This window comes from Carassius carassius, chromosome 12, assembly GCF_963082965.1.
Source record: "Carassius carassius chromosome 12, fCarCar2.1, whole genome shotgun sequence".
NCBI classification, from domain to species: Eukaryota; Metazoa; Chordata; class Actinopteri; order Cypriniformes; family Cyprinidae; genus Carassius; species Carassius carassius.
Window position 1 is genome coordinate 9,566,657 of NC_081766.1, and position 26,856 is coordinate 9,593,512.

General features: G+C 36.8%; 4 protein-coding genes across 5 annotated transcripts in view; 2 read left to right on the forward strand and 2 right to left on the reverse strand.

Moving 5' to 3' along the window:
- Positions 1-21,985, forward strand: part of LOC132154697 (protein arginine N-methyltransferase 5-like) — a 463,524-nt gene extending 441,539 nt beyond the window's left edge. The window contains exons 1-16 of one of the 2 annotated variants that reach the window (XM_059563346.1): positions 13,025-13,303; positions 14,313-14,431; positions 15,955-16,040; positions 16,415-16,549; positions 17,395-17,507; positions 17,713-17,762; positions 17,856-18,019; positions 18,091-18,252; positions 18,355-18,432; positions 19,476-19,534; positions 19,651-19,773; positions 20,420-20,595; positions 20,704-20,907; positions 21,013-21,123; positions 21,447-21,511; positions 21,756-21,985. In XM_059563346.1, the coding sequence (XP_059419329.1) occupies positions 13,206-13,303; positions 14,313-14,431; positions 15,955-16,040; positions 16,415-16,549; positions 17,395-17,507; positions 17,713-17,762; positions 17,856-18,019; positions 18,091-18,252; positions 18,355-18,432; positions 19,476-19,534; positions 19,651-19,773; positions 20,420-20,595; positions 20,704-20,907; positions 21,013-21,123; positions 21,447-21,511; positions 21,756-21,908 (1,896 nt within the window). In that variant the 5' untranslated portion in view covers positions 13,025-13,205 and the 3' untranslated portion in view covers positions 21,909-21,985. Of the gene's footprint in view, positions 1-13,024; positions 13,304-14,311; positions 14,432-15,954; positions 16,041-16,414; positions 16,550-17,394; positions 17,508-17,712; positions 17,763-17,855; positions 18,020-18,090; positions 18,253-18,354; positions 18,433-19,475; positions 19,535-19,650; positions 19,774-20,419; positions 20,596-20,703; positions 20,908-21,012; positions 21,124-21,446; positions 21,512-21,755 lie in introns of those variants that run through there. The other variant, XM_059563347.1, reaches the window with a different exon arrangement.
- LOC132154694 (proteasome subunit beta type-5-like) lies at positions 1,708-9,753 on the reverse strand. Its single transcript, XM_059563344.1, has 3 exons — positions 9,513-9,753; positions 7,825-8,131; positions 1,708-2,546 (listed from the first exon to the last, which is right to left on the reverse strand). Exons 1-3 carry the CDS (start codon positions 9,726-9,728, stop codon positions 2,260-2,262), a joined length of 810 nt encoding a protein of 269 aa, XP_059419327.1. The 5' UTR covers positions 9,729-9,753; the 3' UTR covers positions 1,708-2,259.
- Positions 10,569-11,971, reverse strand: psmb11a (proteasome 20S subunit beta 11a). The gene has a single exon (XM_059562766.1). The coding sequence runs from the start codon at positions 11,786-11,788 to the stop codon at positions 10,622-10,624; it is 1,167 nt and encodes a 388-aa protein (XP_059418749.1). The 5' UTR covers positions 11,789-11,971; the 3' UTR covers positions 10,569-10,621.
- Positions 21,986-24,025: 2,040 nt separating the features above from the next.
- LOC132155393 (large neutral amino acids transporter small subunit 2-like) lies at positions 24,026-26,190 on the forward strand. Its single transcript, XM_059564256.1, has 6 exons — positions 24,026-24,241; positions 24,375-24,478; positions 24,590-24,686; positions 25,418-25,567; positions 25,751-25,928; positions 26,028-26,190. The coding sequence occupies exons 1-6, from the start codon at positions 24,026-24,028 to the stop codon at positions 26,120-26,122; spliced, it is 840 nt and encodes a 279-aa protein (XP_059420239.1). The 3' UTR covers positions 26,123-26,190.
- Positions 26,191-26,856: the final 666 nt, after the last annotated feature.

The following is a 26,856-nucleotide window of genomic DNA, read 5'->3' on the forward strand; positions in this document are numbered from 1 at the left end:
GGATTGTGAAACAAAACCCATTCAAAAATGTGGGGGAGATTCACAAAGAGTGGACTGCAGCTGGAATCAGTGCTTCAAGAACCACTACGCACAGACGTATGCAAGACATGGGTTTCAGCTGTCGCATTCCTTGTGTCAAGCCACTCTTGAACAACAGACACCGTCAGAAGCGTCTCGCTTCAAAAAGGACTGGACTGCTGCTGAGTGGTCCAAAGTTATGTTGTCTGATCAAAGTAAATTTTGCATTTCCTTTGGAAATCAGGGTCCCAGAGTCTGTATTCTGAGGTCCAAGGTCAACACAGCCATATACCAGGAAGTTTTAGAGCACTTCATGCTTCCTTCTGCTGGCAAACTTTATGGAGATGCAAATTTCATTTTCCAACAGGACTTGGCACCTGCACACAGTGCCAAAGCTTCCAGTACCTTGTTTAAGGACCATGGTATCCCTTTTCTTAATTGCCCAGCAAACTCGCCTAACCTTAACCCATAAATATCTATGGGGTATTGTGAAGAGGAAGATGCGATATGCCAGACCCAAGAATGCAGAAGAGCTGAAGGCCACTATAAGAGCAACCTGGACTCTCATAACACCTGAACTGTGCCACAGACTGATCGACTCCATGCCACGCTGCTTTGCTGCAGTAATTCAGGCAAAAGGAGCCCCAACTCAGTATTGAGTGCTGTACATGGTCATACTTTTCATTTTCATACTTTTTAGTTGGCCAAGATTTCTAAAAATCCTTTCTTTGTATTGGTCTTAAGTTATATTCAAATTTTCTGAGATACTGAATTTGGGATTTTTCTTAGTTGTCAGTTATAATCACCAAAATTAAAAGAAATAAACATTTAAAATACATCAGTCTGTGTGTAATGAATGAATATAATATACACGTTTCACTTTTTGAATGGAATTATTGAAATAAATCAACTTTTTGATGATATTCTAATTATATGACCAGCACCTGTATATATTCTCATTTAAAAGCAAATATGTTACTTTGAGTTTCTTTCACAGAAAATATTGATAAATTCCAAGACATGACATTATTGAGGCAATAACATTATGGTGGTATTTCAAGCTTCAACTGCTCCCAAAGTAGGAAAATCTCTTAAGGAATTTACATACGGGTCAGGGGGCATGATTAATTGTGTTAATTTTTGCCAACACATTTTTGTATATAATTAATCACAATTTAATTGACAGCCCTAAATTTATAAAATATCAAACCAAGTGACATTTAATGAAAAATAGCACAAACAGTCTCCGGTTCCCCAAAGAGGAGTATTCTAAATTAAAATACAACAAATATACTGTTGAAATTTAAGAGTTGTACTTAGATGAGTGTTCCTCAACTCAGCACAATATTTCATGTAACGTGTATAAACTATATGGTCTAATATATTGCCTCTGGTATTTTTGCTGTCATTTTAACATTAAATTATTCTATCAATCAAATTAAAAAAAATATACCATATCAAAAAATTTACTGTAAAAATAGACGAGAATCTTAGTTCTGATAAAATTTGCTAGCACTGTGCAGATGCAGCTGATTTGATATTTTGTTATCTAATGCAATGGCATTTATACATCAAGTGTGACTTAAGATTAAAAATACATTTTGGGGCACAAACTTGTAAACACCTGTCAAAACACTTGCCAACCGATACATCAGGATCAAGAAAGAAAAAAAAAAATAACAACAACACTTAAATAGCAAAAATCCAAGGTTTATTGAGTGCAGGTTTAGTAACTGTGTTAACAGCAGATACATGTGAGATGAGAAGAACAGAAGTCCACACCCACTCAATGAGAGCTGGCAAACTGGAGTTTTGGCTCGTAGTGGTGTCCATAGGGATACAGCGCCCCCTTATTTTATTATCACAAACAACAAATAAAACTGCAATGGCTGGGGTTGTAGTGCTACTGAAACTTGAAACTTGAAAACTCGACAAATAATATACGTGAGAAAAACAACGGAAACTGGTTTAACTTTGAGAGATGAGAGGAAGAGAGAAAGAGAGAGAGAAAAGAGAGAGGGAGAGAGATAGCCTTGCTCATGTTCTCATGTACAGAACAGCCAGCTCTTACAAAAGAGATGGCATTAACTTTCTTGGAAGCAGATTTGATTTCATTAAGTTAACTGAAGTGCCTTTCAGGTTGTATCACTAATCTGCAATTCATTCCTCATCTTTCCTTTTGAAACCCAGCTACCGCTGTGGCCTTTCCCCTCATCCCTTTTCTCCTCCCAACCCTTCCTTCTATGCTTTCTCGCTCTGGTATTTAAGGTGCAGCTGAAGCACGTCTTCCTGAGAAACCCTTTCCCAGCCATCACTGTGGACGCGGTAGAGGTTGACTTGGCCTCCGCTGTAGGCGTCACGGTAAGTAGCTTGGTAGATGGCGCGGCGGCCCAGGTCACATGCTTCTTCTACAGTCAGGTCATAGCGAAGGCCGCTGTCGACGACACCGTAGGCGTACATGGATCCCGAACCAACTGCGAACAGGTCTCCACATACTCGGTTGCCCTCTGAGTCCACATAGTAGAGCCCTGTGATCAGAGGAAAGCAGAAGGAAGAAAGAGACCATCAGCAATGCTTTACGTCCTGCTGTGTTAAAAAGGCAGCCGCCTCCGTGGAAGATAAAAGCGTAAAAAAAAAAAAAAAGCAAAACCCTATAGAGAGAATTCAGTAGATCGATGTTATGTTATGAACACAAGGTTATAAATAATGATTGTTCTGAACAATACAAGATCAAATCCATCTTGGCGAATACATGTGAGAAAAGGAATCATGGGAAAGGTTGGACTTTTTTCTGACAGCCGGATGTTTGGTAGATGGAGTTTGGTATTGGTGGTACCTAGGGGCTTCAGCAGGAAAGAGTTATAGAAAGAGAGCTTACATTTAGCTAATAATCAGTAAGATGATAAACTGCTGACCAGGCAGGGGCAAACATAGCATCCACCCTGGGGCACCCCCTGAGGTGCTATGCTATTGATCGCTCCAAAAACAACAGAATTAATTATTGATCTAAACCTGAAGATCTGACCTCTCAAACATAATGGATGACGCAGATCACAATCGGTGAACTGGTGGGTCACTGTGTGGTCCAGCAGCAGATCACCCCAAGGTTTCAAGTGTTTGTGAGGCCGCACAATGACGAAACTCACTCCTACAGTAATGGTGACTATGTTCCCATCTGTGTGCCAGCAGAATTAGGCTGCAGATGGACTGTTAACCGGACAGTTCACCCAAAAATTAATTGTCATCATTTACTCACTTTTTGGAACAAAAAAGGAATTTTGAATTTTTTGACTGTTTTGGTTCACACAATGAAAGTGGAAAACAACATTTGGACACCACTGACTATATGGACCAAAAAAAAAAAACTTTTCTTTTCTATTCTGCAGTGGAAACAAAAACATTTTAGGTGAGAGGGTGAATAAACTATTTAAAAAACTGAAATATCACAAAATCATTGCAAAGTCTGCGATGACTAAATTATTTTAATACTTAAAGTTTTAGTCAATTCCTTTAAAAGTCAGTTTTAATGAAAGCATGGCTCGGGTCGGGCTCGAAGCGCATGCCCGAGCACGGCCCGAGCCCGTGTAAGATGATATGAATTAAGCGCGAACCCATCGGGTCCTGTCGGGTTTGGGCAAAGATCTTCATTTCTACAACAGGGGATGGACTTGTTCACTGATGGAAGCATTATTATTAATGGTCTGGTATTTTGGCCAGAAGTGTTGGTTTAAGGATAAAACGCTTTTTTCACCAACACCTAACAAACTAATATTAGCACTTACCTATCATGTTTTCTCATTTGTTAAAAAATAAAAAATGCTATGTGTACTGTGCTAGACTAACGGAGACTTGGCACAGTACTTGTATACTGTTGCTCTCTTGTTGGTCTGATTGCTTCTATTGTTCTCCTCATTTGTAAGTCGCTTTGGATAAAAGTGTCTGCTAAATGATTAAATGTAAATAATTTGTTTCCTACAAACACATTATTTCATGTTGTGGATTATTGTGTTTTTATCAGCTGTTTGGACTGTTTGGCACCCATTAACTGCAGAGGATCCACTGGTGAGCAAGTGATGTAATGATAAACTTTCTCCAAATCTGTTCTGACATTTGAACTCATCTACATCTTGGATAGCTTGGGAGGGAGTACATTTTCAGCAAATGTCACACCAAACCCCCCTCAATGATGAAGAAAGCTCGTGTCTACAACTGCGACAATGATCTGGATCAAGTAAACACTGGATTTTTATAAGTATGTAAAGCTCACTGCATAGACTCCTGATGGCTAAAGACATCATTCTTGAATGATGCATGCCAGTCTGTTATTGTAAGAGCATCAACTTTACATTATCATGCCCCTTAAACATGATGCTGAACAAAACAAACCGTGACTGTTTGCTTTACATGTTGGTCAGACAGCCTCTTGGGCGGTCCTTGGCCAATGAAAGCTGCTTGGGTCCAGACTTTCTGCCATCAGTCTAAAGGTCTTGGTTCAACAGACTATTTCGAACATAACTAGCACTGAAAATGAAAATGAAATATTCCTATGTACTCAGGAAACTTTGAGTAAAGTTCAAGGACCCGAAGACAGATTTTCAGGACAATCTTAGGAAGTGAGGCACAGAAGCCTTCAACAAGCGAATTGTACGCATCGTTAGCTCGACCTGATAATCGTTACAGCACCCTGAATATATGAAGGGTAATATACCATTTTGTAGAGCCAAGTGTGATGACTAAAAATAGGTTAAAATCCAATAGGACGTCTCTTTCACCCACACGGCACCAGTTCTCATTAAGAGCAGAGTGCGAGGGCACTTCGGCAGACTGGAATGTTTTTTATCGTACAACACCTGGGATCGTTTTATCACACAATGGATGTCTCATGCTACCTGCATCGCTGAGAAAAGGTGGGGAAGTAAAGGTGAACAAAATGAGGCACTTGAATTTGCGAGCCATCGTAAAGCAGAGGCGTTGAAGCGGGGGTGATCTCTGGATGTTACGACAGGCTGGCTCCTTACACTCCATCACAAAGGTGACAGGCAGTTAGATGTGCCAGACTAAAAAAGTGTGGCTGTCTGCATGAATGAAAGGCAACTTCAAGACAAAAGAAGGGAACATACACAGGTGATGCTTTGCTGATTGTCACACAGCCATGGTTGGTTAAGAGTGCCGCTGATGAGAGCAGCTGCCCAGAAAGCAAAGCAACTCTGTGTACAGACATCTAAGCATGCATGCACATCAGCACTCCGCGTCTACACAACATAAATAGCTGCCTGTTGAAGGGGCTTCATACATCTTTAGAGATAGCAGTCCTTCTGATATTTGCAGTTCCTGGCAGGAAAGAGGTTGTCTATACTTTCGAAGTAGCTATCGGAGTACAAATTATAATAAATGCAAAATGAATTTGTAATGCAGAAATAAACAGATCATAACGGTTGTTTAAAAGGAACCAGATCACTAATGAAACAATTGAATTACTTAAGACCAGTGGGTTACATTGGGCTTGTAAACACCTGTGTTTCAACATGGATCTCATGTAACCGTCACAGAGAGGCACAAACTCATGGATGCTGTCACTTTTCCTTAATCCTTCCTTATTCTAGCATTTCAAATGATATCTGAAACTTTGTATTGCAAGCACTCCATGTTTTTCCCCATGTATTTGTAAGTCACTTTGGATAAAAGCATCTGCTAAATTAATAAATGTAAATGTAAATATAACCACTTCATATCATGCAATCTTGCAACAGTGTTATTTTAGCATATTTACATTTTCATATTAAATTTTTTAAAATTACATAAATTTGACTCGACCATCAATGAGAGAATGCATCAGTAGAACAGCCCTAACACCACACAGACTAAAACTCAATGGAATCAACTGTGGTCTCAACAGAAGTTGACACTTCACAGTGTCTATCACAGGAATAAGGGTGACATTGTTAACGGAGTAAAAGTGGTCTGTTTAATAAAGATTGATTTAATTAGCACAACATTTACCTCTCTATTGAATCACACTGCATTGTAACAGCCAGTGCCGCCATTGTACTTCTAACAGCAATCAAAATTGACTGGAAGATTTACCACATACTTTTGTTTGCCTGCTAGGCAAAGGTTGTTGTTTTTTTGGTGGGGGGACAATGCTAGCCTGTGTCACCGCATAAACCCCAATTGATCAAGCTGACAGATTTTGCATGCGACCCAATTGCCCTGGCTGAGAGCCGCGTCCATCATGGTATTGCTCCCTCCTGGCCTACAGTCACTGGCATATTGATTTCCCATTACTGTGTCACTGTGCAGGGCCTCTTTAAACACATCGCCCGTGATGTAGAGCCGTTACAGCACCCAAGTGTCTGCAATTGAAGAATGCATCACTATCAGAGAGCGCTATGTTGCCATCTGGTGGTCCTTTCTAAAACAACTCCCTGGTCTGCAAACTCATGCTTATGAACCGCATTCTGTGGCAGTAATTTATATATTTTTATAGTTTTGCTTGATTTAGGTTTGCACACTTCATGTTAGGAAGAAATAAAATTAACTGAAAATGGGCAAAGCTCACCATTAAGGCAATTAGATTAAAAGCCTCTTATAGATCTAAATGCAATGCCAATTAAGAAAAATGGACATCAATCATGGTCTAGAAAAGCAAAGGTCTTGAGAGTCCATTAATGTGCAAGTTTGTGATTCATCTAAAAAAACAAATATTTGTGCTGCATATTAAAACTGCTGGAGAGTGGAGACTGGCAGGAAGCTATAGTGATAGAGCTATTTTTACAAAGCTATTTCAGCAGAGAGGCAGGGTCAAATCAGCAGAGAAAAATAATCACATAATTTGCCCCCATGCCAACTGCAGCAATCAGTCAAAACATAAATGGCAAAAAAGAAAAGCGAGGTCCCTTGACGGTCTTTTACATCACAAAGCTATTGCAGATGCAGACAGATTACAGCTGGAATGTTTCTGACCAATGCTTTTGATAGAAGCAAAAAAGAAATGAACACCGAAAAACACCTTTAATTAAAAGCAAATATTATTGTAAATAACATCATGAAATATGTATTAACATAATTCTCAGTCCCATGGCTCACATGTCAATTTTATAAGAGAATATTAGACAGGTAGAGTGTATGAATAGCTCATAGCTGTGAAACATTTTACATAACGTTTTAATATTTATGATCATGTTAACGATAATTTATTTTATTTTCCTAGAAATCATAATATGCTTAATACAAAAATCATTAATAATACCAAAGCATTATTACCAGCAGTTCCAAAAATAATTTAAATTTTTTTTATAAATTTCATCATAAAACAAATATGTGAAATAAATATGTGGCCAAATGCAGCAAGGCCAAAAATGCTTCTGACCAAGTAGAAGAACTTTGTCTAATCAAGTTTTAATCCACTTAAAGGGATAAAAGAAACATGTACGAGTTTCTTCCTATTGTTGATCATTTAAAAATAATAATAATAATAATAATAATAATAATATATATATATATTTTTTTTTTTTATTATTTATTTATGTATTTTTTTTTATATATTTTTTTTATTTTTTAAGAATATTAATACCCAAACAGCTGACGGTTGCCACTGACTGACATATTAATGAGAAGAAGAAAAAATGGAAGTCAGTGACTACAATCAATAGTTTGGTTACCAATTTTTATCAAAACATCCTCTTTAGTTTTTAGCAGAATTAAGAAAGTCATTCAGGTTTGGAACAACTTGAAGGGTGAGTAAATCATGAGAAAATTTTTATTTTTGGATGAACTGTCCGCTTAACACAAACACAAGCTATGTACCTGGTCCTCTTTTGTCCCAGCCGCAGACCATCGTGCCCATGCTGAGGCCCATGCCTTTGTACTGATACACCATGTTAGCCAGTAGCTTGGAGGCAGCTGCCACAGAAATGCGCTCTTTGTTGCGCAGCTCGTAGATGCGGCACTGCCTAGCCAGCAGACGCTCCCAGAAGCTGCAGTCCGCGGCTCCGCCGGCCATGGTGCCGAGCAGGTACGGGTTGATTTCAATCACCTTCTTCACTGTCTGTGAAGCGATGTAGGAGCCGGCTGTCGCTCTGGAATCCACAGCCACAATGACACCATGCTGAAACTGAGAGATGACACAAATAAGATGGTGAAGCTTGCAAACTTAATATTAATGGAGAAAGAGACAACCTTTTTTGTATAATGTCTTTTAATCTTAAAATGAACTAAGTAGTCAAGGTTCGGTACAGTGTGGTACAATTAGCTGGTAGATTATGAAACTAATCCATCTGGATCTATAAAGCATCTTTGTTTGTTGAGAGTCATTCAAAAGTTGCCATATACAGACATTTGTCTTAAAAATAAAAAATGTAGGAATTCCCTCAAAAACCATAAAATGGAATTAAACTGTCCTGTCTACTGTTTTTCACGTCATTATTATCTGGGACAATATTGTTGACTTAAAATATACATAGAATGACACTTCATGAAATTAACAAGTCATAATTTGTTTGTTTTAACTATAAAACTAGCACATGCTTGGGAATAATCTATTAAGTCAAAAAGCAATTTAGTGCCAATCACTCAAATGAATACCACTGAAGACAATAAACTGGCAGTTAGAGTAAATCTTAGCAGTTTTAACATGTAAACAGTTTGGCTACAGAGTCATGATCAAATAACACATTTGTCAGTAACACAAACTCAGATATATTCTACTAATAAATGTATTAACTATTATTAAAAAGTATTTTAAACTTGTAATTTCTCTCTCCATAAGATTCTGACAACACGAACAACTGGACACTAAAGTCAAAGTCAGTCACCTTTATTTATATAGCGCTTTAAACAAAATACATTGCGTCAAAGCAACTGAACAACATTCATTAGGAAAACAGTGTCAATAATGAAAAAATGATAGTTAAAATCTAATAGGCCTCAATGAAAAATCACATTTTGCTGTGTCATTATCTGCCATATACATATCTCTTCACTTTTCCATTCTGGAGCAAAGCTGAACTCTGTATGAACTCATACTGTAATCAGCCCACATTTAAACTTATGCAGAGTTTTGCAGAATTCACAGCACTATAAACACGTTTGAATTGTGTTTGACACAAGTTTGCTGTTACTGTGACTGAAATGACTGGGGCGCTGCCATTGAGGAGTCATAGACAAAACCACTTCATTCAATCTATTCATCAGTGCATAATATCACTATTCATACAATAAAAAAACTTGTCAAAAGAACTAAGTGAGTAAATAAACCAGTTAACGTTAAATGAGGAAACACTGGCGTACTTAGCAATTGTATGTTAACTGAGCTCTTGCTCTAACTCAGCTGCTAGTCAGTTTTCCATTCAGCTTTTTTCTATTCATTATACACCCTACATAAACATTGAGGTAGTTTTATAAAAGCCTCACGCTTCTGATTGAGTCAAAATTATTAGGAGTAAACAGTTTTAGGCTGGAATATGTGCTGTTAGCTGCTGGCTAATCGAACTCACTTTGAATGCTAAAGTGGTCGTGCCGTGAAGAAACTCGATTTTTCTCTCCGTTTCATCCGCTTCATCCAGCGGTTTCACGGCGAAGTTCAGACTTTCATCCAGTGCTGCTCCAAAGCCGAGGTCTTTCTGGTTAAGACCGCAACCGTGCGCAAAGGGCTGGTTAAAGCGATCTACAAAATCCGCAGACTCACTCCGCAGTACACTAGACAGCGCCATGTTTCAGATAATTGACCACCAGAAGCGGCGTTCTGCTTCTTGTATGTTAAGTTAGATGTTGAAGGCGCGAAAATGGGCCCCGCATCGCCATCTAACGCATAGGATGAGCGACAGTACTAGCGGGACTCTACTCTTGACTAAATATGCCTAAACTACTCATACAAATGACTGACACTCTATAATGTGTCATGGTGACGGTTTTTGACTTGGAAAAAAGGTCATAGAATGTCACCGCTTAATAAAGTATACTGTCAACAAATGCTGTCTTTAACAATTTGACATATAGTTATTTTACAAATATATATATTGTTTATATATGTTTATATATTAATAAAATCTAAATGGGTTTGTTTATTTGGCCCGTCTTTTTTTATTATCCATTTGTTAATTCTTTTTATCTTATTTTTTCAAAATATTTCGATTTTATATATTTTTTTAATCGCTTGTTTAATTGATTTATCAAAATATTGCTGAGTGACACATTAACTTACAAGGCAACATTTATTGCATTTTTAGGCTACATTGTCAATTATTGTACATGGACTACATTTGTTGACTCATATTAAAACAAATAAAGTGGAATAAATACAAAATCAATCCATTCTTGGTGCTTTGCTACAATATCAATTAAAATCCAATGTGTTTGTAGATACAGTTATTAATCTGAGAAAAAAAATGTAGTGTATTGATAACTATTTTATTTTTTGGTTGAAATACAAACAGTTTATGAGAACTTGTTTTATTTCCCTGTGCACTATGGATTCTTTTTATCTGTGCTATCAAGTGCACAGCCTGACATTGTTCTAAACAAGACTATTTGACAAGACTATGCTTTTCCTGTCCATCACATTCAAATTCCATCCATGTTTTTTGTATTCCCACAGTTTGTGTCCCTATCCACAGTGTACTGAATAGGCTTCCCCTTCAACCAGCTCATCCCCCTCTCTTTTCTGTCTCTCTTTCTCCCTCTCTTTGATCTTCTTCTGCTCTCTCTCCCTCTCTCTGTAGTACTCCTCCTTCAGATCTTCTCTGTCTCTGCGTCGCCAGCCATGGGCAGTGATGTGGAAAAGGTCTACATTATTCCCAGAGTAGGCATCCCAGTGAGTGGCTCTGAAAACAGCCTCCCGGGCCAGTGCCACTGCCTCATCCACAGTCATTCCCCATCTCCAACCATCATCAAGCACAGCGTATGCATAGGGTGACCCTGAGCCCACTGATATTATCTCTCCTTTCAGTTGCAGGCCATCACTGCAAACATAGCACACCCTGGGACCAGACTGTCCTCCAAAAGTAGACAGAACGTTGTTTGTATTTTGATCTGACACAGTTGAATTCAGTGCTTGAGTGTCCTTCGAGATCTCATCCTGCTCACTTATAGAGGCCATTTTCACACTACCTTGAGCAGATTCATCTGAAATTGTGGATGCATTGCTATCCTGTTCCACTGCTTCCTTAACATCTGTGATTTCCATGCAGGACTGTAGTGTTGCTTGCGTTTCTTCTCCATCCCATCCACATAGAGTAGCTGCCACACACACATTAGTGCCTTTGAATGGATGAAGCATCATGGAGAGCAGTTTTGCAGCCCCATTGACGCTTAGTCTCTTACGATGGCGAAGCTGGTAAAGCCTCATCTCACGGGTAAGAATCCGTTCCCACAGCATACAATCAGCACCGCTGCCTGAGGTGTTGACCACCAGGTGAGAGTGGATAGGCATAATCTTTTGACTTATCGGGCAGCAAATTAGACCCTTACAGCTGGCACGGGTGTCTGCAGCAGCTATCACGCCATCCTGAAATATAAAACCCAAAGTTGTGGTACCATGGGATAGCTGAAAGGGTTGTTGATGAGGTGACAGACTGGAGAAAGTCGAAGAGAAAAGATTTGGTGCTCTGTTTTTTCTTCTGAACTGCTGAGGGGGGGAAACAAAATGAAAAGCACTATCTCTGTCAAACTCGAACGGTGTCCTCCACATGTATCCCATCTCATTTGGTTGGTAAGTGCATGGGCTGATGTCATCAGAAGTCTCCAGGAAACCACAAACATCCTGAAGAGCCATTTTTCCATTTATAGTGAGATAATGGCTAGAAATTTGGTGCAGAGTTGAGCCTTCGAACCCATGGAAGTTGTACTTACAAAAAAGACTCCTCTAAGGCCAAGGATTTATATGAAGTGGAGAGTATTCACACCCACACACATAAATACACAGGTGATGTCTCAGCAAAAATCTTTGCTACACTTGGCTATACCTGATATGCTTCTGTGGTCACCGCTGAGGCACAACAGTGAAGCGACTCTTCAAACATAATCATGAAAATGCTGAGATAAGAGTGTAATGTTTTCCCACACACATACAGGGCTCAAATGCAAACCTCTGCTGTAGTAAAATACTATATGGATTACAACACTAAATGCAAACAAAATGAGTAAATGACCATGAAACTACTTAATGGTTTGATTAAATGTTTTTACAATGCTTTTCTTTATGCAGGTGAGTATTGTCATTTCCCTAAATCTTTTTTCATGATTTACAAATATTTGATTACAATAATAAAGAATCTTGGTGATCCCATGGAGGAACAGATTGTTTGTGGTTTTGATTCATAAATTATTTCCTCCAACCAGGAGCCATGAGCAAAACAAAGTGTAAAGAGGGCACACTGGACAAGAGGTATAAAATTTAAATTCAATATAGGCTACACTCTGATAATTGTATTTTACTTCTATTTTATTGTAATTTTATAATAAACACAAACAATGGTTGAATGTCATGAAACTGAAAGCTTTTAATTCAGTGTTGTAGAATCAGATTTATAAATAAATGTATTTAATCTTTAAATCTAAGTGATAACTTTTTTGTGATTTGGTTTATTTATTTTGTGGCTGGGCCAAGAGATGTGAGGAACTCACTCTGTTTTGGATATCTATTCTACTTCAGGCAACAGTAAAGCATTCAAATATAATTTGTAGGAAAAATCCTTTTGACACACAGTTTTTATCCGGAAACAAGCAGAGCTCAGTTTAATTAAAAATAATCGTTGCCGTGGATATCGCTACTCAGATTATAATGAATGAGGTGTTGTATTAAAACAAGCTGCTTATTACATAAACGACTCAATCCTTATTAATTAAACGTTCTTTCAAAATTATTGGAGCAAATTCGACTTAGTCAGCTAGCGCATAATCTCTTTGGTTATTCTCACATAGACTGTATAAAAAAACAGGTTTTTCTCATAGAGGGTTTTTCTGCAGCATCACGTCTGCACCCGTGGTCTGTCTGATCTCGTTCTGAAGTCTCGCGAGGGTCGTACGAGAAAGAGAAACTGCATTTCAGGCAATCGCCATTTTGGATCTATCCCCGCGTTGTTGCTCAAATGCATAAATGCAAGCGCTCTTGTATTGAGCCGAAATGATGTCAGTTTCCCCATAGCCCTGTCTCAATTTCACCCCCCCCCCTCCCATCCTGTCTCCTAAAGATGGCGTCTGGCGGTGCAGGTAGCAGGGTCTCCTGCGGGAGAGATTTGAGTTGTGTTCCCGAAGTGGCGGATACCCTTGCGGCGGTCGCCAAATTGGGGTAAGCAAAGGGAGCAAATTATATCCACGTTGTGGCTAAAGGAAGTGAAATATGCTCAGTTTTAAGATGGCTCGGCTAACGTTAGGTCGCTACACGTGATGCTCATGAGCATTTGCTAACTGTTAGCGGCTTCTTCAGATTTTGCTAACTGTTAGCGGCTTCTTCAGATTTGCTTTTATTTCACACATGCGTTTGCACACCAGTTTTGGGCAATAGCACTCGGATTTCTTTTGAAACCTTTATAACACATGCAGAATAGATTTTATATTTTTATTGGTTCGTCTTAATATTTAATAGATGTTTTTGAGTGGATTAATTCAGTCTTGTTGATGAGACATTCGTTTTCAGCACAAAAATCGTTGCAGAATTATTACTGAATACAGACGAATTACAATTTGCATATGTTCAGTTATTATTCAAAGAGGAGGCGATTAGAGATGCGTATATTATATTTAAAGATCTGGCCTCATTGACTAATAGGATTGTGAATCTGAAGTGAGAAACTGATCATTTGACAACTGAATAAAATTTAAATCATAGTATTATTTATGATTCATAACTGTATTTATACGCTTTTTGTTTTGTAATGCCACACAAACTTGGTGTTTCCGAATTAAAAATATGTACTTCAGTGATTCCTAAGAAAGGACCAATAAAGTCCAAGACATAATTAGAAGACTCCTCCTCTTTAATGACGTTGAAGACTTAAGGCATTTACATTACATTTACATTTATTCATTTAGCAGACGCTTTTGTCCCAAGCGACTTACAAATGAGGACAGTGGAAGCAGTCAAATACAACAAAAAGAGCAATGATATATAAGTGCTATAACAAGTCTCAGTTAGCTTAACACAGTAAACATAGCAAGGGCTTTTAAATAATATAACAAAGAAAAAGAAAACAGATAGAATAGAAAAAGAATAGAGCAAGCATTTACTTAAATACCACCAAGTATCTGTTTTCTTTGTGTGGTCTGTTTGTCTTGATACATATAATTCTGTCCTATAGCTTTGATTTCCTGTGCATGCCGCTTTTCCACCCACGGTTCCGAAGGGAGTATGAACTGGACCCTGCTAAGTCACGGCCCGGAGCCCAAACACGCTCTGACCTGCTGTTATGTGGCAGAGGTGAGATATAAAAAAACTCTGTGCCTCTACATATTCACTTATCCAATACTGTCAGTTGAGGGGGAAAAAAGTTTTTGAGGTTTAAAGGGATCATGTCATAAGAAAGTGAAAGTTCAATGTACTTTGAAAACATATAAAACATATTGGAACTGTCAGAATTAAAAAAAACTCCTACCTAGGTTCTAGTCCAAAAATATTTTTTGTTGAAGCTAAACATCTGCATATTTCTGATGTCATATAGAAAGAAAAAATACCAATGCACATCAACAATGACTATTTGGTATTTAGAAACTTGTCCCACCAATGACGGTGAGATAATTTAGAGGAAGTCAAATAGATGGTATTAAGACCATTAATGATAAGAGTAAAATGCTATAAAATCACATTTCACATTCAGAGACAGAATTAAAAGCAATCTATTGAAGAATAGATAGAAAAAAGGGTCAGAAAGAGAGTGGAAAGTGGTTATGAAACCTAAATCATGACACAAAAACTTACTTAACTAGCGTTTAAACGAACTCGGCGGGGGGGGGGGGGGGGGGTGTATATATCGTTATTGATATAGCAATATATCAATTCAATCTGTAAAGGGTCTACTTTTTTTATATACAGACATAAGAACAACAAAACTTTGTGCATTTATAAACTAAAGATAACAAACAAGGTGTGCTGTCTGCAGCCTTTGTCTGCGCTGATCTTCATTTACAAACGCGTTATTAAAATGAACTGTAACTCCGTGAATATTCAACGAAGAGACATGAGAGAGATATCTATAGCGCCTGACATGTCTACTTTAAAACTAAACAAGTAAATAATATAAATGTAACAAATAGATGTAACTGTAACAAATGTAACAAACAATGTTGTTCTTTCAATTTATCCCCCCAAAAAAACCTGAAAAATATTCTCAGCTCTTTTCAACATAAATAATTATAATAATAACAATAAATGTGTTTTTGTTTTTTGTAGAAAATGATTGTTAAAAGGATTTCTGAAGGATTGTGTGACTGGAGTAATGTTGCAAAAATACAGTTTTGATTGTTCCTAATAAACTGTTTGACTGCTCCCCCAAGTGGATATTAAATTATGTTGTGGGATAATTAAATATATTCTTAATAAACTACAAACATAAAATTATATAGATTTATTTTATAATTTTATAAAATAAATAATTTATTTTCATGTACATACTTGCTGCTCACATATTATTATAGCCCAGTTTGTGCTGATCACAGTGAGATTAGACTTTAGCCATTTAGATGTTTATAAGAAACTGAAAAAAGCACAAATGTCAGGGCATGACAAAACTTCTCCAGGCCCTAAAAATACCCTTAGACTTCAGAGGGTTAAAGTCAGTTCCTCAATTAGTTTCTTTTTTTTTTTTATATATACTGAATAGCTAATGTGTTTTCCATTTTCTTTGTCCATGATACTATGATAAATGCAATTACATTTACAGAATTACATACACCTAGACGTTACGATTATATCTTTTAATAAGATGTCCATTCTTTCTTTATTAGATTGGAACACTCTTATCGTGGGAAAGCTGTCACCCTGGATTGAGACAGACTCCGAGTTGACCACAGAACGCAGGAATTCAGAAGCAGTATGTTCACAATGACTTGTTTATTATTATTATTATGTAATTCACTATATATTTGAGGTCCTTATTTTTCTTTTCAGATTCTTTAAATATATTCCTTGTCTGATCTGATCTGATCTAAGCAGATATTCTTAATTTGCTGTAACCTATTGTTGTGTCACCAATGATGCATACACATGTACAATATCTTGACCCAGTTGGGTGTTTGATAGGGGCTTCTTCAAACACTCTGCAGTGTCATTGTAGCTGTAATCAAGAGTCAGATGCAAACTAGGGCCATTTATTGGAGATCTGCCCAACAAAGAGGAAGCCATTCAGATTTGTCGTTTATTTTGATGTGATCACTCCTTCTAATGCCTTTTGTGCCCTTGCTTCAGGCACTGGTTCAGGAGCTCAGTTTCTGTGCTTATCTGGGGCTGCCAGCTTTCATGATCCCCCTAAGTGGTCCACATTGTGCCAACCTGGCTCGAATCCTGCTCAACCACATCCACACAGGACACCACTCTTGCATGGTAATGGCAATCTGTAGCATAGAATGAAAACAAATATGCTCAGAACACAACATTATTTGTTTATCTATACACCAAGGGCCCATCATTTACACAATCTTCATTTCTGCTGCTTCCTTTTCTTTTATCGCTGATGGAAATTTAGTGGTGTGAGTAGATTGTTTATCATTTTAACTTGCCGTCCATCTGTTATTTAAAATAATACTGTGTGCATTATCCATGAAGTGAAGTTATCTGATACTTTTACAGTATTTATTGGGCTGTTTTAATGGATTAATGTGCTTAATTATTAAAAAAAAATATATATATATATATATATATATATATTTATTATTATTATTTTTTTTCCACAAAAATATTAAACTGTCTCTCAAGCAGCAAATCAGCATATTAGAATGATTTCTGAAGGATCATGTGACATTGAAGACTGAACTAATGGCTTCTGAAAAAAAAGAAATAAGTAACATTTTAAATTATAATTATATTTTACAGTATTGCTGTTTTTACGGTATTTTTGATTAATACATCCTTTGTGAGAGATTTCTTTCAAAAACATTGCAAAAATCTTACTGATCCCAAACTTTGAAGTGGCAGTGTTTCCTGTTACTAGAAAGTAAGTTATTAGAAACATTTGTACCAAATACAAAGACACAACCTCTGTTCCAATAAGGTCACAGTATAAACTCAATTATAATGCTAAGCGACGTGTAATGCATCAGTGTGCAAGCACAAACAAATCCATTTGCTTTTTTTTGTCAGTTGGTTGCTCTTTTACTGGTTGTAATGCTGCTTGCTTTGTTGATTAGGAATTAATTAGTTCAGTGTTGATTTTGTTTTTAATTACATAGTTTTGGATACGCGTTCCACTGTTAGCTCCCGAGGACACGCGTGAAGATCTCATCGAGAACGAGCCATTTAAACAAATGGATGATGGCAGCAATGATGAGAAGACCTGGGCATGGTGAGGGAGCTGAAACAAAGCCATTTGTTCAATTAATTAAAGATATTAAATCTAATTAAAACATCTCATTAAAAATGTATATGAGTGTTTTTTTTTCCTCTCCTCTAGTCCATATTTGGGTCTGCTGTGTGATTAAATCACTCAAGTACATGGAGTACAAGCAGGCTTTGGCCTCTGTTCATTTAATTTCCCTTTTCCTCTTCAGGTGGCACTCATTCAGAACACTCTGTGACTATAACAAGAGGATTTGCCTTGGTAAGAGCAAAAAAGCTCAAAAGTGAAGGGCATATAATGAGATATTTAGCGGAGAATACTAAGAGTTTTAGAATTGTTTTCTTCTTTGTAAAGCTATCGAAATTGGAGAAGACCTGCCGTCTGACACACTGATCGACAAGTGGCTTGGAGAGCCAATCAAAGCAGCCATTCTCCCCACCAGCATATTTCTAACCAATAAAAAAGGGTTTCCAGTTCTTTCAAAAGCCCATCAGCGAATCATCTTCCGCCTCTTCAAGGTAAATGGTATCAAGTTATGTCACATTCATTCTGTTCAGGGAGGTTATCTAACAGTCTTGGGTCTCCCTAGCTGGAGGCTCAGTTTATTTTCACAGGGGAAAACCGCCACAATGAGAAAGATTTGCGCTCGTACCTTCAGTATCTTGAGTACCTGAACCAAAACCGTCCAGCGCCTAATGCCTATGAGCTCTTCGCCAAAGGCTATGAAGATTACCTTCAGTCACCTCTGCAGGTCTGTCTGTCAAAGGATAAATGTTTGGCGAGTGAGTTTTCCAGCACAGAATTGATTCTTTTGGTTTCAGTTATGCTAATGTGTTGCCTTATTGTTTTTCAGCCTTTAATGGACAATTTGGAATCACAGACGTATGAAGTTTTCGAAAAGGATCCCATCAAATATTCACAGTACCAACAGGTGAGTTAAATTTAGTATTTGGGGTTCTCTTTTACATTTATTAATTTAGCATTTAATTTGTTAATTTGTAAGCAAATACCCTAGCAACCACATAGAAATGTGTTAAAACTCTTAAGCAAACGTTTGAGCATTCATATACATTACTGTTCAAGAGCTTGGGGTCAGTAAAATTTTCCCACCTTAAAATAAATAAACTTTTATTCAGCAAGGACAAATTAAATTGATAAAAAGTGACAGTTAAGACTTGTTACAAAAAATTATTTTCTGTACTCTCTATTCATTGAAGGATTCTTGAAAAAAAAGTGTGTGTGTGTATAATAAATATATATATATATATATATATATATATATATATAAAATGTATGTGTATGAATGTGTATGTGTATATATATATATATATATATATATATGTGTGTGTGTGTGTGTATTTATATGTTTGTATGTATATGAATATATATATATATATATATTTATATGTATATATTTGTGTATGTATATATATATATATATATTCATACACATTCATACACATACATATATATATGTATATGTGTATAATATATATATATATATATATATATATATATATATATATATATATATATATATATATATATATATATATATATATATATATATATATATATATATATATATATATATATATATATATATATATATATATATATATATATATATATATATATATATATATATATATATATATATATATATATATATATATATATATATATATGAAAATAAATATTTCTTGAGCACAAATTAATTGAAGACTTCAACCCGAAGACTGGAGTAAAGGCTGCTGAGTATTCATCTAAATAAGTTGCATATTAAAATATCAACCAGTTCTTTAAATCGTAGTAATGCTAACTGTTTTAACTGTATTTTTTTAGCAAGTAAAAGCATCCTACTGACTCATAACTTGTGAACGGTAGTGTAGCAACACCCATCAATCACTGTAGTACCAGATAGGCACCACTTGAGAAAACAAAACAAAAAATGGGAATTGTTTTTCCCAACAGGCTGTATATAGATGTCTGCTGGACAGAGTTCCTGAAGAACAGATAGAAACCAATGTGCAGTAAGTAACTTCACACACTTGTCCCAGTCTCCAATTGTCAGTTCTTAATGAACTAGAGATTGGGGAGATATGCTGTTTATTTGGCAGAATATGTAAACACTGAGTTTTCTTTACAGGGTGTTGATGGTACTAGGTGCAGGTCGTGGTCCACTGGTAAACGCCTCACTTCGCGCTGCAAAACAGGCTAAGAGGAAACTGCGCGTATATGCCGTTGAGAAGAACCCAAATGCTGTTGTCACGTAAGTAATTAACGTCACAGTGTGATTTATTTTTTATTACCCCCCCCTTCTCTTGATAATACTATAACTGAAGTTTTTTTAATGTTTTTAAAAGAAGTCTCTTTACAATACAGCAAAAATTAATTACATTTAAAAACACTTTCCTGTTTTAGTATGTTTGAAAATTTAATTTATTCATGTGATGTAAATGCAAAATTTTCAGCAGCCATTACCCCAGTCTTCAGTGTCACATGTTCCTTCAGAAATCATTCTAATATGCTGATTTGGTGAACAAGAAACATTTAGTCTGAATATTTTCATCTTATTTCTTATGTTGAAAATTGTTGTGCTTATTTATTCAGGATTCATTGATGAATTAATAGATTAGCCGTTGAAACAACTAGTGGTCGACCGATATATTGCCAAGGCCAATATATCAGCCGATATTTGTCATTTTTCATATATATATATATATATATATATATATATATATATATATATATATATATATATATATATATATATATATATATAAAATTATTATTCAACTTTTTGAATAAGTAAATGTAAGTAAATTTGTTTTCAGATGTTAATTTGATTTTCTGGTGTAATTTTTTTTTGTGTGTGTAAATCAGCAGCCCTTTGGTGTTCCCCTTCTCTTTCTCAGGCTGGAGAACTGGAAATTTGAGGAGTGGGGTGATCAGGTGACTGTTGTGTCATGTGACATGAGGGAATGGACGGCTCCAGAGAAAGCAGACATCATTGTGAGCGAGCTTTTAGGGTCATTCGGAGACAATGAGCTTTCACCCGAGTGCCTTGATGGAGCACAGCAGTTCCTCAAAGGTTTGATATGAAATCATCTTTGTCTTTGCTTTTCAAATTCTGTGATTTTTGATTTGCTCTATTTTACATCTTTTGATCAGCTCATGGATGTTTTATTTTTTCTTTTAGATGATGGCATAAGCATTCCCTGCTCTTACACATCTTTCCTGGCTCCGCTGTCCTCTTCTAAACTTTATAATGAAGTGCGTGGGTGTCGGGAGCGAGACAAAGACCCTGAGTGCCATTTTGAAACACCGTATGTTGTCAGACTACACAACTTCCACCAACTTGCAGACCCCAAACCCTGCTTCACCTTTGTACATCCCACCACAGGTACAAGATCATGCAGAGACCGACACATAGATGTCACAAAGACCATATGTACTGTGAAACCCCCTTTCTATGAAGCCATTAACTTTTGATCTTTACCCTGTACAGATATGAATAATAACCGGTATCAATGTCTACGATTCTCCATTGGATGTAATTCAGTGCTTCACGGCTTTGCTGGATACTTCGAGGCCACACTCTACAAAGATGTCACACTCAGTAAGTATTTTGTAGTAGCAGCGTTTGTGGCACACAATGTCAGTTTTAAGCTTGTTTCACAATGTTAGGCTTGCGTTGTTCATAAATTTACGCGTTACCACATTGAGTGTGTTCTGTTATAACGGCCACAAATTGCCATGGTTCTCAAGAGAGGGCAATTGAAAATCATGTACATAAAGAAAACAATTACTTTCCAAAAAGTGATTAATCTACACAGAATACATCAAACTGTAGACAAAGTTTTGAAATGATCTGTATTGGGTATTGTGTCTTGCTTTTTGTGACACTTTCAACAACTAATATCCCTTTCTTCATGCTTGCAGGTATAAAACCTGAAACACACTCTCCTGGGATGTTCTCCTGGTTCCCCATCCTATTCCCTTTGAAAGTAAGTTCATGAAAAACTCTTGTACTTTTATAAATCTGCTTTTGAAAATCGCTTCAGATACTGACATGGCATTAAAATCTGTACTAAATTCATATAATACATTTCCTTGTAATACCTTTTGGTGTGAACGTCTACGACAGGCAGTTTATCGACTCCACAGTTAATGCACTGAAGTGTACAGTCACGTTGGGAGTGTAATCCTAACACCTTTTTTTTCCCCCTCTCTCTTTCTTCACCAATGCAGCAGCCGATCCCGCTGTCCTGTGGGGATAGTGTGAGTGTGAGGTTCTGGAGGTGTAACAATGGAAAGAAGGTCTGGTATGAATGGGCTGTGACTGAGCCTGTGTGCTCCGCCATTCACAACCCTGCCGGGCGCTCTTACACCATCGGCCTGTAGCAAGACTCACATGCTGACATCTACTGACACATGGGGTTACACTGACTTGTTTTGTGTCTTTTTTTTTTTTTTTTTTTTTTTTTAATAAACAGTCTGATTTTCAGTCAAGCGACAGGTTTAAATATCTTGTTTCAAGGGCCCACTACACTCAAGGAGATCATTCACCATGACAGCTATATATATTTAGCCATTTCTGTAATGTGTAATGTTCATAAGGATGGAAATTAAAACAGCACTTATGAGGTATCCTTTAAAGCAATGTGCGATATCCTGGTGCTCTTTCTTAGTTCAAACTCCTCTGATAATTCAAAAATATATAAATAACACAAAAGCTGTTCATTTTTGAATACTATTACTTCTAAAACTGATTATGTGAGTCCGGAAATCTATTTTGTCATTCTACATTATACATCAGCCTTATTTTCCAATTGTCCACCAGTTCCCTGCAATGCCCCATGATGAGAATAATCATAGTATGATTTCCCCAGTTAGGAAACATATTCCATACTTTTATACGGTTTCTTTTTTCCTGTTGTCATATAAGGTGAATAAAAAAAGGTGCAAAATTATGTGATCTTTCTCTCTGCTATATTTGATCAAATTCCCCAGGAAGAACTCACTCCATTTCATTAATCTACGAGTTTAGGGGTGTTGCAATATACAGTTATTAATGATGACCATGATATTAAAAAAATTTTTTTTAATAAAAGCTTGATATTGTGTTAATATCACACACACACACACACACACAATTATATCGTAAATAATCCAGTGTCAGTAACTATCTAGTTGACACTCCAGTATTGTAAGTGGTGGTATTGCACCTGCTAGGAAGCAGATTATGAAATTAAAAAATACAAATTAAATGTTAAACACTCATATTTATGACATGATGATAAAAAGACAATTATTACATTATTACATTAAAAGTGAAAATTGAGCTCCATTTTCTTCTCATAATTATTACTTTTTGTCATAATGATTATTTTTAGTCGACAGTAGATAGGTGGCAGTATTGCACCTTAACACTCATTCTGTCTGGAGGAATAGCGATTAACACAAAACATTTATTTGTTTATTCTTATGTACAGTTACGAGTCAAGAACCGGTTGCATCGGTTTTCAGATCACCAGTATTTCTTTCGGACAGTTCGATTCAATAAAACGGTTGAAGAAAACGGTTCACCGTTTCTTTTGCGCTCGACGTAATGGCATCATTGGCGATGATTGACCTTGATTCAAGGCTTCGGTTTACCTGGGCTCATAACATTAGCACAGAATCAGTTCAGAATCAATCACCAAAAGAATCAGTTCGGTTCAGACGCTCTGTGTGTCGGTCTGCTTCACGCTGAATCACACATGCGCAGTATCATCAGCTCCTCGGTTCTCGAATCGGACGCGTCTGACAGAAACAGTTCTTGACTCGTGAACGAGTTCGCTTTTGTTCGTTATTTGGCTCGGCTCGGTGTTCATCTTCAGTTCTCTCTTCACAGCAGTTCAGTCAGTGTACTGTTTGAGTAAATGAATTACTCCGGGATATTGGTTTGTTTGAACTCAGAGGGAGTGTCAGCCACATTAAAAAAGTTAACAGCTTAAGTCATTTGTGGATTAATGCGTATTAAGTAAAAAGATCCGGTTACATCGAATGATTCGTTCGCGAACCGGATATGACAAACTGCTTTGTTTTGAACTCTCTCACAACAGACACAGAAGAGAAGACAATGCTGAATAAAGTCGTAGTTTTTGCTATTTTTGGACCAAATGTATTTTCGATGCTTCAACAAACTCTAACTGACTCTCTGATGTCACATGGACTACTTTGAAGATGTTTTTCTTACCTTTCTGGACATGGACAGTATACTGTACACACAGCTTCAATGGAGGGACTGAGAGCTCTCGGACTAAATCCAAAATATCTTAAACTGTGTTCCGAAGATAAATGGAGGCCTTACTGATTTGGAACGACATGAGGGTGAGTCATTAATGACATAATTTTGATTTTTGGGTGAACTATCCCTTTAAGACAAGTGAATGGCAAACAAATATGCAGAGGTTAGTAGTAGATCAGTTACATATAACGATCATTTATGTATAACTACTGGGTTGTAAATACTTTAAATGTTTTTAAATACCAAAGTATTCCCGATCTGGGCAGTACAGGTTTGCCCAAGACTTACTCGAGATTCAGCCCAGGTTCTCTCTCTTTACAGGAACCTGTCTCGTGCAATCTTCATCTCAATCCCTCTAGCCACTTTCATCTATGTATTTGTGAATATTGCATATGTTACAGCTATGAGCCCTCAGGATCTGATGGCCTCCAATGCTGATGCTGTGGTGAGTTGCTCTGCTCACATTAAGAAGCTTAATTAGTTCTTCCTTCATCAGGAAATTAAACCGCCTATTCATCAGTAGATCGGACTGATCCATCTGATGTTTTTGCGTTCTTTTTCTCTTTAATCACCATCAGACATTTGGTGAAAAGCTGCTCGGGGTGATGTCATGGATCATGCCCACCTCTGTGGCTCTGTCCACCTTTGGAGGGGTTAATGGTTCCCTTTTTACATCATGTAGGTCAGTCTTGATGTGGTGTTGTTGCTCAATTACTCATTCAGTTTGCATTACATTTTAATGTCAATGGATTTCTTTGTATCATCAGGTTGATTGACAGTTGTTCTTTCTCAGGTTATTCTTTGCGGGTGCGAGGGAACGCCATCTTCCCCGTCTGTTGGCAATGATTCATGTGAACCACTGTACACCTATCACAGCTTTGCTTTTCACTGTGAGCTCTTTCTTTCGTTGCTTAAAGGAATATTTCTCCCAAAAAAGATTTTTTGCTAAAAATTTTACTAAATATAGATGATTTTATTTTATTTTTCATAAGAACAAATTTGGAGAAATTTCATATTACATCATTGGCTTACCAATGGATCCACTGCAGTGAATGGGTGCCGTCAGAATGAGAGCCAAAACAGCTGATAAAAACATCAGAGTAATGCACATGTAATCCACATGACTCCAGTCCATCAGTTATTATCTTGTGAAGCATAAGGCTGTGTGTCTGTAATAAATTCATCATTAAGACATTTTTAGCTTCACTGTAACATTTTTTCACTGGAGAAAGCATTATTATGGATCATGGACTGGTGTATTGGCCGTAGTCTATGGTTTAAAGTTAAAATACCTGAATGATTTGTTTCCCACAAATGCCGTAATTAATGCACTTTTATGATGTTTTATCAGCTGTCTGGACTCTCATTCTGATGGCACCCATTCACTGCAGAGGATCCATTGGTGAGCAAGTGATGTAATGCTAAATTCCTCAGAATCTATTCTGATGAAGAAACAAACTCATCTACATCTTGGATGGCCTGAGGCTGAGCAAATGTTTACTCAGATTGGCATTTCTGTGTAAACTATTCCTTTAAATAATCTAAAAATCTGTTTTTGTAAATGGTATTGAATGTGTTGGTAGGTGGTTATATTCAAATCAAATACTGCTTTGTTTGATAGTGTATATCAACTCTGCTGATGTTGTGCACCAGTGACATATACACCCTCATCAACTATGTTGGCTTCATAAACTACCTGTTTTATGGGGTCACTATTGCTGGACAGATTGTGCTTCGCATTAAAGAACCAGAAATACATCGGCCAATCAAGGTAAGACTGAATCCTAATTACTTTATTTTGTACTTTTTACAGCGTTAAACCTCAAGAGCTGTCAGATCTCAGCATTTGCTGTGAACAGTAATGATGTATAATTATACATTTCTTTTTTGGGTGGGGGTAGGGGGACTGTACAATTGTAGTCCTTCACCTTAATCAACAGGTCTCACTTCACAGGTGAGCTTGGCATGGCCAGTAATTTTCCTGATTTTCTGGGCATTCCTGCTGATCTTCTCTTTGTACTCGGAGCCTGTGGTGTGTGGCATAAGTCTGGCCATCATGTTGTCAGGTGTTCCTGTATATCTATTTGGCATCTATTGCAAAAACAAGCCCAAGAGCTTCAACTCATTTGTTGGTATGTACAAATGTCAGTTATATTTGCACTAAATGGATTGTGAATAAAGCCTACAGAGGCTACTAAAGACACTCCATCTGCTGTTGTCTGTCTACATAGCTAAACTGACACACTTGGGGCAGAAGCTGTTCATGGTGGTATATCCCTCTGAGAGCAGTGAAGATGGAAATGAAGACAAAGAGGAAGCTGGATAGGATTACAGGAAGTACATTTACTGATTCATCAATGGATATTTATTCATCAGCTAAACTTAAGCAGTTTGAGTCTGGTAGGTTTTGAAAATGCAAAACAAACATGCACATAGTGTGGAGAATAATTTAATAACTAAAAAAGTGTTTTTCGTTTGAAAGACTGGCCTTACACATTCTTGGTGAAATACTGCCTCCCATTGGCAAGTTTATTAGAAGATTTATAGATTAGATCTATAAATATTGTTACTGTCACTATTAGGGATGATTTTGTATTTTTATATTAAGTATATTATTGATGTTCTCTTGATCAATCTCAGATGTTTGTATTCCCTACGTTTTATTCTCTATTATAAAATGGTTGAATAAATATAAAGATAAACAATGTTTTGCATTTGTTGTGTGTGTGTGCGTTCACATTTCAGACTTCTTGAAAATAAATTATGACCCAAAAAAACACAAACAGCAAATAAAGAAAGAGAGAGAGAATGAATGAAATCTTTATTGAATGTGTGTTATTTACCAGCATGGAATCTTGCCAGCGGGGAAAATGTCTGTAATTTAGGAGTAAATGGGAAGAATAGCCTGCTGTGTTATATAACCCACTACATCCCACACCCAGGTTTCATGTTGGATTAGGACAACAAAACACGTCCAAAATTATGTTACATTTTTGGCCTTGAGTTTATAGTAGTGAAGGGAAGGTAAACCACTATTTGTCAATTGGAGAACTTACTCTT